Here is a 17,819-nt window from a genome sequence, read left to right on the forward strand (position 1 = left end):
ATTTGTTAATCTAATAGGCAGTAGGTCAGCAGCCTTCTGAGCCTGACACGTCGACTTTTTGGCTCCAATGCCAGTTTTGTGACGTTGTTTTCCTTTACCGTTCGAGCGAATATTAAATGCGCACATAGAATGAAAGTCCATTGGTGTAGTACAGAGTATCGAATCCACCTCATGGATGAGAGTCGCACGCTGAAGCCACTAGGCCAACACTGCTCTTATCAATATAAATTAATCATTTTACAAAGATTTTTATTATTACAAGATAATTATTAAGAAGGAAAAGAACCTTTGTTATAAAAGAATGCCTTTCCTGTAAACGGATGGGCGATCTCCATATAGAAATAATACTGTTAACAAAGGTAACATATAATATAACATATACACGTACATTTATGGAAGATATATAAAATTTGCTAATATTTTCACAAGGATCTCTTGAGAGTAAAGCCTATTCAAACCGGTTCATTTCAATTTTCAGTATTTCTCTGCCAGTCTCAGATCGAGTTATGTAAGCCAGCTCCCAGTTGGGTAGCCTTGATCATGGTTGAATTAAATATATAAATTCGCGTGTAATAGATATGATAATGACAGCTGGAATTATTTTTAAAACATAGAGGCAACTTACTAGATTATATTTTAATTTATTATGCACTACATCGATAAGAGCGGTGGCTTGATAGGTTACCATTGGCACGGGAAGGAAAATAATTTTAACTTCAAACACTTATTAGGAGGCTCTACGTACACTATTTTTTAATGTAAGAATTAGAGAGATCTTATCGTAGAAATACCAGTACAATCACTGTTCCATAACTCTCATATTCTGATATGACGGCCTTTGTGTGGGACTTAAATTTCGTGTCAATGTAAATGGTGTGTAACCGAGTTTTAAAAGTAAAGTATTCTAAAACATAAAATGTTAAAAACGAAACATAACAAAACAAACATTTTAGTTTTTATACTATTGTTTAATTGTCTACTCAGAAATAAATATGTTTATTACGGAATATAAAGTAAATGTACGTTAGCGGTAGTTGATCTAGGAAATTAAACACTTCAATGATGACTTAATTCACACTATACTTCACTGATTTTACGTGAACTGTATAACTTCGAACTTGTACAAAGAAAAGGCCCGTGCGCATGTGTCACAACCTCTTTTATAATCACAACTCCCTCCTCCGACTCGACCATCTCCCCGAAGTGGGATCAACGAGTCAATTCGTAACAATTCGTAAACAACCGAACGAGACAAATGAATAACTATTGCACATGCGCACTTGTAGCAAGATTCTTAAGAATATGTTTCATAAAAATGTTTAGAATTTAATTAAATAAATATTAGAAGCTAACATGTCAATCACTTATTCCACGTCATTAAATTTGTATCGCATACATACCTACTCATCGCAAAGAAGACAGATGGTGTAGGCCGAGAGATAAAGCCGGCGTAAAAAACTAGAACACAACAAAATGGCAAACAACACTTATTGGAAAACAGATATTCAATTGTTTGTTCTAGAAATTTTTCTTTATAGGCAATTCCGTACACGTTTTACAATCAGAACAATTATGTATTTAGTATCAAAGAATTTTGTTAATACACTGTATACAGTATTAAGGTAGGTAGGTAGGTAAGTGACCTTTTATTTACATGTATTTTAATACGACGAATGACACAATTATAGTACACGAAAGTTCAAAGTTCAATAGACCAATTCAACATTCGCCGCGTGTATGTCACCTATAGGTCCAGATTTTGCCGGTATTGTTTCGGATAAGCAGGCAAAGAGTACTAATTAGATTCATTAAGGTATACACTAGCCTTATTCAACATATTTTTTGTCGACAAAAACGTTTTCAGTATTAACTCATAAAATAAAAGTAATAAGTTCATTTTTCTATCTATTTTTATTATTTTTCTAATAACTGTAACTCTAAACCAGTTATGCCAGATATTGAACTGAAAGCTATGTCTTTTGACTGTAATTGTTTTGTAGTATTTAGTATGTACTTGGTATTTATGTGGACGTCAAAGACTGTGATGTTACAGGCAACATTAAGTAAAATAAAAAAAACACGGTTAATAAAACGAAAATTTACATTGAGTAAAAAATATGAAATGTCCAAACGATTAACCTGTTTCAATGTTAAAAACTTAACAGTTAAAAATTATTGGTTTCAGTACGCGTCATTGTTGCGACCTCCAGTGGCTGAGGGCACTGCTCCAGGAGCCGAAACCATTGATAAGGTGGAGTGGAAACAGGTATGTATATGTAGTTATTATTCCTGTAATAAAATGTAACTGGGGCTTCAGTCACTGTATTTTTAATTACGGAGCAGTGTTGGCCTAGTGGCGACTCGCATCCTGAGGTCGTATGTTCGATTCCTGGCTGTGCACCAATGCACTTTCATTCTATGAGTGCATTTAACATCGTGAGGAAACCGGCTTGCCGTAGACACAAAACGACGACGGCGCGTGTCGGGCACAGGAGGCTGATCCTATTTGTCTATTAGATTGACCATGAAATAGATACATAAATCTGAGGGCCAGACCTAAAAGGGTTTACACTCCATGGATTTATTATTATTTTTTTAATTACAGTTAACTTTTTCTATCGTCTACTATATATATATATATATATGTTTTGTTACAAATGTACTGTCTTAATGCGGATACATTTGTTACGTAAGATAAATTGTATTTTTTTCTTTTTATGCTAGTGGACGGAAAATTTATGATTAGTTCATGTTTCAAACACGCCATTGTGAAATTCTTTTAAAACTTTACAAAATTAATCCAAGTAGATACGAGGATGAAGGTTCTTTGCTTTTATTTATGTCTTAATACTACATAAATATAAAAAATATATACTAAAGATATAGCAAAAGATGGAATACATAATATTTTAAGGTTAAGAAACATAATATATATACATATATATGAACGAGACACACGTGGCCATCAGCCGAACTTCAGTCTACTAGGATCGAATGATCAGTATTGATATATATCTTTAAACTGGTTAAACGTGCTAATATTACGAATTTTAGACGGTAATTGATTAAATTAAAATGAAGTTTCAGTCTCTATTCGCTTAGCTCCTTCTCTATCTTCCTTTAAGTTTCTTCAGTACAAACATTACCTGTCTACATTGTATCCCTAACTTTCGTACTAACTACTAACTGAGTTGAGACTGATCTTAAATTATCGTGATTAATGTGCACTTTTTACTTTTAATGTTTCATGTATCCTTTTTTTTAGTTTAGTATGTTGTTTTTTGCTCCTGTTTAGTCTTAATAACTATGTGTAATATGTATTTTTGCACATCCTGCCTACCTTTTATAATTTAATACATTTTTTTTCTCTTCTCACGGTGGTTGCCTGGAAGAGATCGCTCGAAAGCGATAATGCAGCCAGTTCATCTCCTTTTAATTTAATTATGTTCACTTTTGATATTATAATTCACCGAAGTATTAATAAATAAAAAAATTGCTCACCCTCATACTTAATAGACTTCTTCAAATAATTTGTACGCGGCTTCGACAAGATAAGCAAACTCGTTCGACAACGATTACATGTAGTGGTGTGTTTAATTTTATGATATTATTGATATTTAACTAAAAAATGCCTAATTCGGCTATGTTGCGTAATAGTATGAAAGAGACGTATAGACGTATGTATGTGTGTGCTCATGATGCAGGTGATTTGGATATTCTTAATACTCCTTAAGCATTTACCGCAATAGCTTAAACTAAAATTAAGTTTTCAAACGATATTTGAGGTTTCTTAACAATACAGTACTACAAAACTAAACTTACGCACTTTTTGTATGTCTACTTAGACTGTATAAGTATTATAAAATTGATCCTAATATTCATTTATACACGTTTTTTTTTTAAATTAATTTATAACACTCTACTCCCCTGCCATATTGTCCAGGGACTTTTTATACCACATTTTTTCCAAAAATAAAAACAATATACATTTAATTAATTCGACTAGTTCGCGAATGGCAGGCGTCGCGAAATACGCCCCGGCTGCATCGGTAATATTTTTATTTACAATATTAATGGGAGAGCCGGGGCGCAATTCCTCGCGAGACCCGCTCTTTCGGTTTTGTTTGCCTCCTTTAAATATTTAAGAATTTTCTCGCAGAACCGTTCCAGGCACGGTCCCAGCTTTATTGACATGTCCTGTAGGCCGCCACGGTCTACAGTCATAGCATTTGTTACTCCAGGTCGTACCTGGACGATGTGAATATAGGGCAGTGTAGAAGCACATTTATACACGTTACTAATGATCTCTTGTTTGCGCCAAGATCGTCCATTGCCTATTAATTATTTAAGATATTGATTTTTATAATACAAACTCTGAGCCTAGTGGTTTTAACATGCAGCTCATTTCTGGAACCCTAGGTTCGATTGGTTTACCAATGGACTTTCTGCCTATGTCTGCTTGACGGAATCGGCATGTCCTAAAAAGTCGAGGGTGGCAGCTACAGAAGTTTGATCTACTTACTAAAAATGGTCATCTTCTGCAGTCCTACTCTTCATTTCCGAAGGTCGTGTTAGTGGCGTGGCAACTTCCACTACTCTCTCCTATCTTTGGGCAGTCCCTGCTCCCTGGGTGATGGTAAGACCCGTAATGGCCTTTACTTGATCGATCCAGCGAGTAGGGGATCGGCCTCTAATTCTGGTGACCTCCACTCTGCCAGTTCTTAGTTATACATTCATTGCAGCAATTGTAGGTAATCAAAATAAAATAAAAAATACAAAGCATCAAAATTCGTTTAATATTACTAGGATCGTGCACAGAATTTAAAAATTTAAAAATAACGTGACATCGCGTGCCTAACGGGATGGTATGGCTTGACACACTAAAGCACGCGAAACGTCAACAAATCCTAATAATAACACACTAGAATGGCACGGATATTGCTCTAATGAAGTCATCAAGTGGAATTCATACGGTCAACATTAATTCTAACATTTTGACGAGTTGGTTCTTAATGTACGCCATTTCGACATATAGGTGATATTATTTTGGCGATATAATCCTCTTCTTCTAACGCCACCAGGATACATAAGTTCGGCGTTGCTCAACAAACTATCGAGAGGGCTATGCTCGATACATCTCGAAGTGAATCACAAATGAAAAGAGGAGAACCAAAGTCACTAAAATAGTCAAAAGAGCGTGTCAAATGACAATGGCCGGGGCATATTGTTCAAAGAACCCATGGCCGCTGGGGTAAAAAGATCCTGAAATGGAGACTGAGGTCGGCGAATTAATGGACACCACACCTACCTAGTGAGGGTGCAGGGGACGCACTGACACCTAGGGTCCTACTATCTACTTCTGAAAAATCAGGACTGTTTTCAGCAATAATGAAGCTCTTTGTGTTCATACAGAAGCTATGAAAATACTCCGAGATTTACCCCGTTCAAATGAAGTTACACACAACCCTGTTGCAAAACCAACTTCGTTAGCGAGCTTTCCGTCGAGCAAACTAGATATTGCGACTTGACTGGAAAACCCTATAATATAAAATTAATAAGCGATAAATTATACATTTATGACATTATACATTTTTTAATTTATTTTTTAACATTAGCTGATTTGATATAGCTAATTGTAAAGTTCTATGTAGTTCTTTTATTCCATTTTCACGATAAACACATGTTTTATTATTTTTATGACTCTTCAAAACATTATTTGGCTATAACTAGTTTATCGATGTATATTTATTAGAAGATTAGACATGCAAACAAGGAAGGAGCTTTATAGACTTTACTAAAAGGATTTATTTTTCACTTAAATCCGTGAATTTACGCGGGAGAGAATATAACCGCTGAAATGCAAATAATAAATAATTAAAAGTCGTGGAAGGTCTCTTAAATTTGCAATTTAGTGACAAAGATTTTTCGACGACTGACTTTATTTCTTTGAATTTAGGTTAAGTTGATTTACGTGTTTATGACTATATAACCTAACCTAACCTTAGGCAAAATGGCGTCGAATAACATAATTGTTTACGTGTCAGTTATTATTGTATATCATTCCCATTTAACTTAAACTTAAAATGTAAAATACTTTGTTACAATAATAATCACACACAATTAGTTTCTGCGGTACTGCAGTATTTAATATTTTGTGGGGTGAAGTTGAAGTGAACTTTTGTTGAAGTATACAGTCTCGATCGTTACTCAAACTCAAAATAACTTTATTCATATAGGTAAACAAATACACTTATGAACGTCAGAAAAGGAGTTAAATTAATTGTCACTTTACATTTACTACAGTTCGCAAGTCAAGAGCGTAGAGCGGGCAAGAAGAACTGGCAAGAAACTCCGCCACTCTTTTTATTTTTAAGCGCCATGTTTTGAGTCGTACAAATTGTTTGAACTGGAGCAAATCAATCCCAAGGATTAGGATCATTTAAATATTCTTCAAATTTATAAATAGCTTTATTGATTAATTTACGTTTAACGAGGGCTTTTAATTTATTTAGTGATAATTACTATTCTTACTTAAGTCGAAAAAGGAATGGATGTTCTGAGAATTTTTCCATTTATCCATCAGTGGCTTCAAGAGGAAGATCTACAATGTTACAGTTGCATCAGCCACTGATAATCGCTGATAATTGTTCCGCGTATGATGCCAGTCTGCTTAACTCGTATGAGACATTGTATGTAGGCAGTAAAGCTAATAAAAAATATATATAACAACAAACATGCCACTATAAATATAGCCAATGATGGAATACATAATACAGAAAGGTTCAAACATTTACTCCAATTTTATTTTAACTTTGATAAATTGCAAGTTTTAAACTTTGCATTTTTTGATGACCTTAATCCCGAGGAAAATATTTATTTCCCCAGCTTATTGTAGCGTTTGTATGAACAGGGTAATTTGAGTTTTCGGGCTCGTTAATAATAATTAATAAAAACCATCCAATACCGATACCGGCAAACATCTTGAACAAATATCCTCGCCTGCGCAGAAGCGAAGGTATCACTGGGAGGGGGGCGGCAGGGGGGTGACGTGTCGATTGCGTGATTGGTAAATCAGTTGACGTTTGTGTCCCGCGCTGCGATTACGTTCCTTTGCCTGCTAAGTACACTAGATGGTAGTGATATTTATTATTTATTAACACTTCGTTAAATTAAAATATAAAACAAAGAACTGAACATAATTAAATCAAAAGGAGGGCACCTGGTGGTTTTATGGCTTTCGAGCGATCTCTTTCAGGCAACCACTGTGAGTAAAAAGTATTAAATTACATAATATAGGCAAGAAGTGCAAAAATACATGTTATACACAGTTAAGACAAAACTAAACAGGAAACAAAAAAACAAACTAAACTAAGAAGATGATACATTAAAAATAAAATGTAAAAAGACATTAATCACATTAATAAGATAAGTCTCACGTCAGTAAGTACAGTACCAATAGAAATCACGTCAAATTATGTAAATATCGATTTTTTTTAAAAAAAAAGTATAATTTGATTGATTATAATTTTTTTTTTAATTTACACTTATGACACTTTTAATATATTAATTGCCACTAAAATATAAAAAGTGTATACTAACATATGATGTGTTGGCCTAGTGGTATCAGCGTGCGACTCTCATCCCTGAAGTCGTAACTTCGATTCCCGGCTGTGCACCAATGGGCTGTCGTTCTATGTGGGCATTTAACTTTTGCTCGTAAGGTGAAAGAAAATATCGCGAGAAAACCGGCTTGTCTTAGACCCAAATGTTGACGACGTGTGTCAGGCACAGAAGGCTGATCACCTACTTGCCTATTTATTTAACAAATGATCATGAAACACATACAGAAATCTGAGGCCCAGACCTAAAAATACCGTCTGTTGCCTAATAACTTATATAACATACTTACTTTTAGTTTATTTATTTGTATAATTATGTATATTATGGTAACGAAAGGTTGTATTATTTATTTATTTTATTTTTAGTGACCCGGCAAATGTCGTTTAGACATGTATATTATTTATAGGAAACATTTTTTTAGTCCAATAAAAATAACTATCTAATATAATAAAAAATAGGGGTTGCTCGTAGAGGGCCACACACACAATTAAGGGTTGTATGTATTTTTGTATGCTGTATTATAAAAATATAAAAACAAAAAAAAATAAAAATTTTGGGTGGACACCCCTTATCACTTAGGGTTTGAAAAATAGATAGTAGCATATTCTAGACTTACTGAATATGTATAAAATTTCATAAGAACCGGTTGAGCCGTTTCGGAAGAGTATGGGAACGAACGAAACTCTATATGTATATAGATTATTGTAGATTATAAATATGCACTTAACTTGTACTCGTTGTACAAATATATTTAACACGAACATGAAATGGAGCAATACGAGTTAGTTTACGACAGAAGTGGTCTGGATGAGAAATTACTTTCTCTGAGAAAATGTTTAAGAGCACTTATTAAGAGGTTCACTGTAAAAGATGCTTTCAAGAATCTTGATTAAATTGAAAATATAAAAAAAAAATTGTGATTGACTTTTGAAAATTTGCAGATAAATAATCAAAGTGAAATGGAGTTTGGCTTAAGCGACTGCCAGCTCTGATACATGTACGAGCAAAAAAAGTGTGTGTGTCAACTGTATAATACTTTTACGTTGAAACTTTTAAAAATAGTTGGTTTTAATTTTTGTAGATTGTTAGTGTATATCAGATATTAATAATAATTAATAATATCTGATCCCGTCCTTATTGGCTTAGCTCCTTCTCTATCTTCCTTTAAACTTCTTCTGTACAAACATATTTTTTTATTATATTAGATAGTTATTTTTATTGGACAAATTTTTTTTCTTTCTATAAATAATAAACATGTCTAAACGACGTTTGCCGGATCAGCTAGTTAAATAAATAATACACCTTTTTGATGTATGTATTTATGTATACTTCATTACTATAATATACATAATTTTACAAATAAAAAACTAAAAGTAAGTATGTTACATAAGTTATTAGGCAACAGGCGGTATTTTTAGGTCTGGGCCTCAGATTTCTGTATGTGTTTCATTATCATTTGTTAAACTAATAGGCAAGTAGGTGATCAGCCGCCTGTGCCTGACACACGTCGTCAACATTTGGGTCTAAGACAAGCCGGTTTTCTCGCGATGTTTTCTTTCACCTTACGAGCAAAAGATATATGCCCACATAGAAAGACAGCCCATTGGTGCACAGCCGGGGATCGAACCTACGACTTCAGAGAAGAGAGTCGCACGCTGATACCACTAGGCCAACACTGCTCATATTTATGATTAGAGAGAATTAAATACAGCGGGTTGTATCAATTTTAATAAACACAAGTGTCTTTAGAAAATTATAATTGAATTTCATTTTAACTATGTCAAAGAGCGCGTTTAATGTTTAAAGAACTTTATTTCCCATTATAAAAAATGTATTTTATTTACATGAGAAACTAAATATGTACAAACGAGATACACGTCACCATCAGCCGTCTCAACTTCAGTCAAATTTTAGACGGCTATTGATTAAATAATTGCACACCCTCATACTTAAAAGACTTCTTCAAATAATTTGTTAAGCGGCAAGATAAACAAACTCGCTCAACAAGTATTGCGTGTAGTGGTGTGTTTGCGGTTGTTAAATTATAAGAGGTATTTTTTTAAAATTAAGATACAGGTGCTATAAACATATAGTTGCTTAATCGTCATAGGTTTGGTTTAGAATGCTTCAATGTTGAGAAACTGGGCTAGTATAAGCAATGTAATCGATTCCATGATTTTAATAAAATAACACAACAATAATGAAAATTGCACATTAACCATTAAGTGTTAAACAAAGCTAGAGATTTCAATTTCTTATAAAAGTAAGGAAATACAAGACAGGCTACGCATTTAGTCTTACCGAAGCCGGGGAAAGCCGTGGAAAGATAGTGATGGAAATTGATTACTTAAGAGGGAACAAAATTTTTCAGTAACTTGCCTAATACTGTTAAAAGTGTAAACAATCACGGAACAACTTCAAAAAACTTCATAAACATTTTCCCTAAATACTGAGAGTGTTTGGTGAATGCATTTTGTGCATAACACAAATAAATTGTTTCTAACTTTGAATGAGATGTCATTTAAGCTATTAATGTAATATTTTGTGACATTAATTTGAAGTATTAGTTATACCCTAATACAAAATAATAATTAAATTATAAATTTATTGGCAATTAATATTATAGAACGAGGAAAATATAAATTGTAAGTCCAGAGCATAATTAAAATCAGAAAGGGGCAATCGGGTAGTATAGGATGAGGACGGGCTCATCTGATGTTGAGCTCGTGGAAACTCTCAATGCCAGAAGGTCATGAGTGCGTTGCCGGAGTTTTAAGAATTGGTGCGTTTTTGGCGTATAAAGGAAGTAGTATAACCAAACAGACAATCTTGTGATTAAAGATAATAATTATGTAGATTCTCTGAGTAAATAGATTTATATGTTACAAAAGAAAATTTCGCATTTCTATTTTATTGGATAAAACTACTTTTGAATTTGTTTACTTTTTACAACATCTAACAATTTTTCTAACATCAGGTTGACACTCACATTGCCAAGCGTGTCGTTTCTTGTTTTAATTTCAATTAATATGCTAAAATATATTTTTACAATGCATCATTATATATTATATAGCTGTCAAAAACAATAGTATCTAGACTGCATAGCTTGACATGAACAATGTTTATGGCTTAACCCCGGCTTCGAACAAAAAGTCAAATGATTTATTTCAATTAGGTCTATTAATTAGACACATAAAATTCAAATTTACGAGTTATGAATATTTAAAATAATGACTCTATCTGCCCCTTCTAAAAGGTAGTTTTATAGAAGAATGGGCAAGAAACTCCATACTTAATCTTTTTACAATTTAATATGTAAAAGTTTGTACAATATTTTGTATACATCGATTTGATAATTATATGTGAAGACCTTGTACTTCAAATTTCTTCGAATCAACCGTGGCAGGAATAAGAAAAAGATGACGCGTAACGGAAAAATGTGACGGTAAATTCTTTTACAACGCCGATAAAAAAGTTTCACTTCAAGAATTCTCTATTATAATTATATATGGATGATGAAGTTTTTCCTTGAACTTGTATTAATTGAAGCCTTCGACGGAAAGTACGGCTTCTAGCAGTTTAATATTTAACGACATGCACCTGTTACTAAGTAATCAGAAAATCGAACCCATTAATATTAAACGAGTAATTCGAGCTATAATGTATATTTATAAGAACTAAGCTTCCAAAGGTACACAATACATTATGATGGTTGAACCAATTCGACTTAGGAAAATTACTGTATCAATTCTTAAAAGACCGATAACGCACTAGCAATCCTTCTAGCAATGTGAGTGTCTATGGACGGCAGTATTACTTAATATCAGATGAGCCTTCTGCCGGTTAGGATCCTGTAAGATAAAAAATAAAAAAGTTAGTGAAATACTTAGATCAAGTATTCATTGTCCGTTGAGTGAACTGACAATTCTATTTGTCTGTGTGTAGTTAAGTCTGTCTTTGGTTTATAGATATTTTTTTTCTTTGTATATCTCTATTTAATTAATATTTAAATACTAATAACATTCGGGGCTTTTAATAAATATATGTATGTCTGCAGTGTTTGCCTAGTAGGATCGGTCAAGACGCAATTAAATTGTTTTTTATATGTGTAACACACCTAGGATGCGGGAAAATCACAAGTTGGATAAGTTGCATGTCACTGGCATATCTTGTACAAAAGGATTTATCTATCCATTTATTGATCAACTTTTATTTAAGAAAACACTTTTTAAATGGATTGAGGCTATGTATTAAAAACTTATAATTATTTATATAATTTTAAATGTTTTCCGACGTTTCGCGTGCTATTCAGCGTGCGTGGTCACCGTCCAATCCGTTTAAAAAGTGTTTTCTTAATGTGTAAAAGCTATGTTAACAAAAGACAACAACTTTTATTTAGTTAAAGAAGATACCTAGGTCTGGAGGCTACATTGTACATTTTAGCCTATAAAATAATTATTTTAACAATTCTTCTACTTTAAAATATGTTTAACCGCGCTCTCAAAGGCCGGCGATGTCATCAATAATGTAGGTGTGTATAGGCTGTGGTAGTTGTCTTTAATGTACGTAACATAGCCTTGTTTGAATATTTAAGTAGAAATAAAATGTTGTTAAGAATACTTTTGGATTGAATAGATACTCTGTCAGTTGAACCGCAATGAGTCATTACAAAAATCAAGGATCCAATTCTTGGAGTAGGATACACAACCGTCGATGGTAAGTCCTAGTTTTAGTCTGATCGATTTTTGGATTCCTCTAACTAGACTGACGCGTGACGCATATTATTATTTACGATAGAGGCAATCCTGAATACACAACCTACAAAGATAAGTTAAACTGCCTTTATGACTTCGTACAAGAGTCGACAACACAAGTAAACATAACATTAGATAAAAACCATATCCAATTTATCATTACCAATTTTCCGGGCTCCTTATCAATTGAATTAGATGTTCACAGAGTGTGTCATGTTATTACGTGTCACCCGAGCGAATAACCACTAGGGATCTAGTATTCTTGGTACTTTATTATGTACAATATCTCTCCCATAAAACGCCCTTACCACATTAATAACGAAATACTCATACCGCAATTTAAGTATGACACACACATTTGAACAGCCTTCAACGTGCAACTGAGGTTGTAGTTTCAATCCCGAGCTGAGCTGATTGGACTTTCTTTTTATGTGCGCAATTAACATCCGCTCTGGCTTAGACTCAACAACTCGCAACGTGTGTCATGCATTATGAAATAGGTACAAAAATCTGAGGCACAGACCTGAAAACTTAGTGATTTTTTTAACAAACGCATTTGCTTAATATGTACGGTTTCGGCGCTTTAATATGGCGATTGTTTAAGGGGTGAAGTCTCGTATTGGGAAGTATTAACTTCTCAATTACATCAATACAACCAGTACTAATTGGAAGATCCTTTAATGGGGCTTGAAAGAGTCAGTTCGTTTATTGTCATTATCGGCTGGATTGACAGCCTGGTTTTGCTAGCAGAACAATAAATGTGAAATTATTTATGTAATCTGGTTTTTATAACTCAGAATGAGAATAAGCAAAAGCGTGCTAAAATAGGATTGTCTTTTGTTTTCGTGTCCCATTGCTAATGTGTACAAAGATATGAAACAGTCATCTTGTTTTATTAGTTCGAAAATAAAATTGTATTCTGACAGATGCTGTGTCACGTGAATGCTGTAAAATATCGTAAAAATAACAAACTTCGTTTTATAGCCATTAACAATTTTTATACAGTGTTATTTATATGTGTCTGCGTGCAAATAATAGTTTAAACATTTAAAGTCATTAAACTAGCTGACCTTTTAACGTGATGTTCTAGGTAATTTTAAACTTAAGTTATCATATATGAGATGGCTATATTACTGTGTTAGTTTTAGGTATTTATGTTAACGTCAGCTCCTTAATCATAAAACTATATCGCGCTAAATTTGACATTTTATTTTCCTTCTATTATTATTAAGCATTTATTTCTGACACCCGGGGTAATAAATAAATTTGACATAACCTAACTTAATCTAATCCATCATATGTATCGGTTTTGATTATCAGCGTGTCATCTGCTTCCTCCAGCCTCCTGTGTCTTCCAGCTGCTTCCGTTCTTTTCTAATGTTAGATCTTCTTGTCCATGTTGTGTCTCCTATTCTCTTTATATCGTCTGCCCAAATTTTGCTCTCGCCTTCTACTTTTCTAGTATTCTCAATGATAGACAATTCAGAGTGGTGGTATAAAGTATCTTATTTTCGATTGGGTTTTGAGTATTTAAACTAACTGTTGTGTGTTTGTGAAATGTATGTAATCTTGATTCTGAACTGTGCTTCCTTCTATTAGAAATAGGTAAATAAATGTAATTGCAATGGGATTTTCTTTAATTTATGGTTTCAAAATTATTATTTTATTTTAATATGTTACAATTAATGTACATAACGTGGTCGTTACTTCTAAATACCTTTTGAGTTCTTGTTATTATGTATACTTTGCATAAGTAATAACTTTTAAGATAGTGTGTGTAACGAAATTTTACATATGAAGAAAACTTGACATTTACTTGTACACAGATACAATGACGTCTGTGTAAGATTTGTATAGATATTAAGGTGAATTAACGGTTACAAAATACAGAGCAGTGTTGGCCTAGTGCCTTCAGCGTGCGACTCTCATCCCTGCGGCCGTGTACCAATGGACTTTCTATGAATATAACTCGAACGGTGAAGATAAAATGCCTTAGACTAAAAAAGTCAACCGCGTGTGTCAGGCACAGAAGTCTGATCACCTACTTACCTATTAGATTGACAAATAATTATGAAACAGATACATACATTTGAGGCCCGGACCTAAAATGGTCCACCACCGATTTCTGTATCAGTTCTAGATTAATAAGTTTTATGTGTAGATGATAATTTCATTGCCTTGCAGATTTGGTTATTCCCTTACAGTACTGGCATTACATGCAAAAGGTTCTAAACATGTAAAACACATAACTGTCATGTACATTTACAGGTTACGGCACTTGACTGGTGTACAATGTGTTGGAAAACTTATTTTCCACGCGAAAACAGGTCAGCGTAAGCTCACGTTCGTTATCAGAACACGTGTCTTTGACATGTATTCGTGATGTTACGCCACAGACTATATTAATGAGAGCCGCGATTTTTGTATACACTACATGATCTGTGAAACTTATTCCAATATTTTATATTCAAAATCATAAATATCGCTAGAATTTAGCACTGATTTTGTGGCGCACGTAGAAGTTATTGCTTGCGTAAATGTTTTTTTTTGTTTTATTTAAAAGCTGGGTAAAACTTTCTTTATTCGCCTTCATAAAATATGTACTAAGAGTAGCGGGGAAAGTTTGGAAAATATTAGTGAAAATGAGAGACAAATGGAATAATTTAGAGCAGCCTTTCACTCCGTCGGAGGTCGTGTCCTCATATTAAATATAATAACATTATGTAATCCTTTTTATAGTACACGATTATTTCTATTTTATTTTATTTTATTATTTTAGTAATTAATTCAGGTTCGTAAGAAAGTAAGAACATCAACTTGGGTAGTCCAGAATTTTAAGAAGACTTTTTTTAGTTCACTGAAAATTTTCCAAACCAATTCGACTTAGAGTCCTTCAAGAAAAGAGCGTACCAATTCTCAAAATACCGGCAACGCACTCACAAGCCCTCTGGCATTAAGAGTGTCCATGGCCTTAACAAAGTGATACCGCCCATCTCTCATCATCATATCTGATGTTTCAGATGAGCTTCCTGCCCATTTGTCATTGTATATCAACCTGTGCTACGGCTCCTCCCTCTGTTGACACTTAGCTCTTTTCGTCTTTTACCGATTAGCGTCATGGCTGCCGGCAGAGCTAAGTGTGGCAATAAAAGAGATTAGAGCAGCAGTGATATAATTTTTACCTGTCTCGTTTCAATACTGTACGAGCCGTATTAATACAACATAACCTTGATGGCTGGTAGTCTTCCATAGTCCGTTTCACAAGGGACTTTCATTTAGGAACTAGCGAACTGTGAACTCGACTTCCTGGGGGTCTTACAAGAGCGATACGACCTCTAACTATTCAAAGTTAGAGTATAATCCTCCCTCAAAGGCCGTCAACACACTCACTAATATGGGCGTCCCGTAGGCTCGTTTGCCGCCCTCCAATTTAAAAATAAATAAATAAAGTCGCTCAGTTTTCATGTATGACTATGATGACCTAGAATGATTATTCGTTCTAGGTCAATATTTAACGCTGAGTCATCGTTAAGCAATTGGAGTCTATTCATGTAATTTCCATAACATACTACAGTATCTACATACAGTAGATTTTATATAAATGTAGCCTTTTGGGACATGATAAGGGCGTTAATGTGTAATATCTAAACACTTGGTGATTCATGGGTTTGAGTCACGTGATTGTAATAAAGTTTTGTTATAATAAAATGTATAAATAAAGCTTTTGAAGTGAAACTTACCGCCACATTTTTCGGTTACGCGCCATCTTTTTCTTGTCCCTACCACGGTTGATTCGAAGATATTCAAAGCCATTAATAACGATAGCAATGATAGTAATAATTCTATTAATATTAATGAATCAATATAAATGTTATAATCTTAGTAGTAATAAGGTATTAAATAATTATATTATTTGTATTCATGTCTATGACAATAAAAGCCTTTTTTAACGAATTTCTGTAAAGTTGCATATAGTAGATCATTTTTCTAAAAATAAGGTCATAAAGAAGTTTCACTTCTTACGTGTGTACACTAGCACACACGCACACATTTTTTTCTTTAGACTAATGGTATTTATCAACTCAACGTCCAACGTTCCATAATTCCAAACTAAGGACTAAGAGTCCTTCAAGACAGGGGCGTACAAATTCTTAAAGGGCTGGCAAAGTATTCGCGAGGTATCTGGCATTGAGAGTGGGCAGCGGTATCATTTAACGTCAGATGACTTAACACCTGCCCGTTTGCCCCTTGTTCTATAATTAAAAAAGTATATTATATGTACGTTCTATCAAGAATTTAAGATAGTATATGCAACGTAATATATCCTAAAGATGGTCTAATGGCTTCAGCGTGCGTCCCTCATCCCTGACGTTCTAGGTTCACTTTTGGTCAATTTGAGGTTTAACACTCGCTCGTATGGATTGTGAGAAAACCAGCATACTTATAACAATCGCATGTCGCGCATCTAGAAGAGGCGCCCGTATACAGTAGATTCCCCATATCGCATTTGAAGGACTGTCTACGTGGAAACACGATAGAAAAATGGAATCACCGATTATCAAAACGGCGAAACCGCTGCAATAAGTAAGTTATTCTTTCCAAACGTTATTTCGGCCTTTTCGATTATCAAACAAATAAAACCAACGGGATTCATTACCCAGATGTTGACAGGTCACGGTGGATTCTTGTCGTATCTTTGCAGGTTCAGTTAGACAAAGTCCTTGTAGCAATACAGCTGAAGAGACGGTGTTGCATGTTCTGACCGACTGTCCAATGTATGGATGCGATAGGTATAACACTGAACAAGCTATGGGCATGGAGGTGACGGAGGCGAGTTTGAGGGAAATAATGTTCAACGTTAGGTTAAGAGGCATCTTTCTGGGATTTGCTGTAAAAGTCATAAAATTGTTGTTAATAGAAATAGATGGTGGTATTTAATCATCCGGGTTCGCAATGCCATACGTAAGCTATTAAATACCTCCGACGACTACATAGTCGGGGAATTATCTAGAATTATTTTAAAAAAAAAACAATTTTAGATCAAAAACTATTTTTTAAAAATATCAATTTATTTTGACGGCCAAATGTGTAATACTTATAACGAGCCATCAACACTGTATATGTTTACTCCACTTAAACAAAAAACCGAAATAAAACACGTTTTAAGTGATATAGCTCACTGACACCAATGTGCTTTTAACAAAGTAAAATAAATCCTTGAAATACTATATAATTTCCCTAATAATTCAGAAATTATTGTGATTCATGTACATTTGTAGTATTCATTTTTTCTTTATGTTAAGGTATTGAATACTGTTTGTACTTTTGCACTTTTAGCGCTTTATTATTTTGTTCAGTTTTTGCCATAAAAACATCGCTCGAACGCGATAACCTCGTTTCCCTCCTAATTATTTATCAGCCTCATTGTACTAAATTTTAATTACA

The 17,819-nt window shown here is 33.8% G+C and overlaps 1 protein-coding gene across 1 annotated transcript in view; it reads left to right on the plus strand.

Annotated features, from left to right (window-relative positions):
- Positions 1–17,819, plus strand: part of LOC123715268 (serine/threonine-protein phosphatase rdgC) — a 117,966-nt gene that overhangs the window by 81,832 nt on the left and 18,315 nt on the right. Inside the window, exon 10 of the mRNA XM_045670218.1 lies at positions 2,186–2,266. Within this exon, the coding sequence (XP_045526174.1) occupies positions 2,186–2,266 (81 nt within the window). The remainder of the gene's footprint in view (positions 1–2,185; positions 2,267–17,819) is intronic.

This window comes from Pieris brassicae, chromosome 10, assembly GCF_905147105.1.
Source record: "Pieris brassicae chromosome 10, ilPieBrab1.1, whole genome shotgun sequence".
NCBI lineage: Eukaryota > Metazoa > Arthropoda > Insecta > Lepidoptera > Pieridae > Pieris > Pieris brassicae.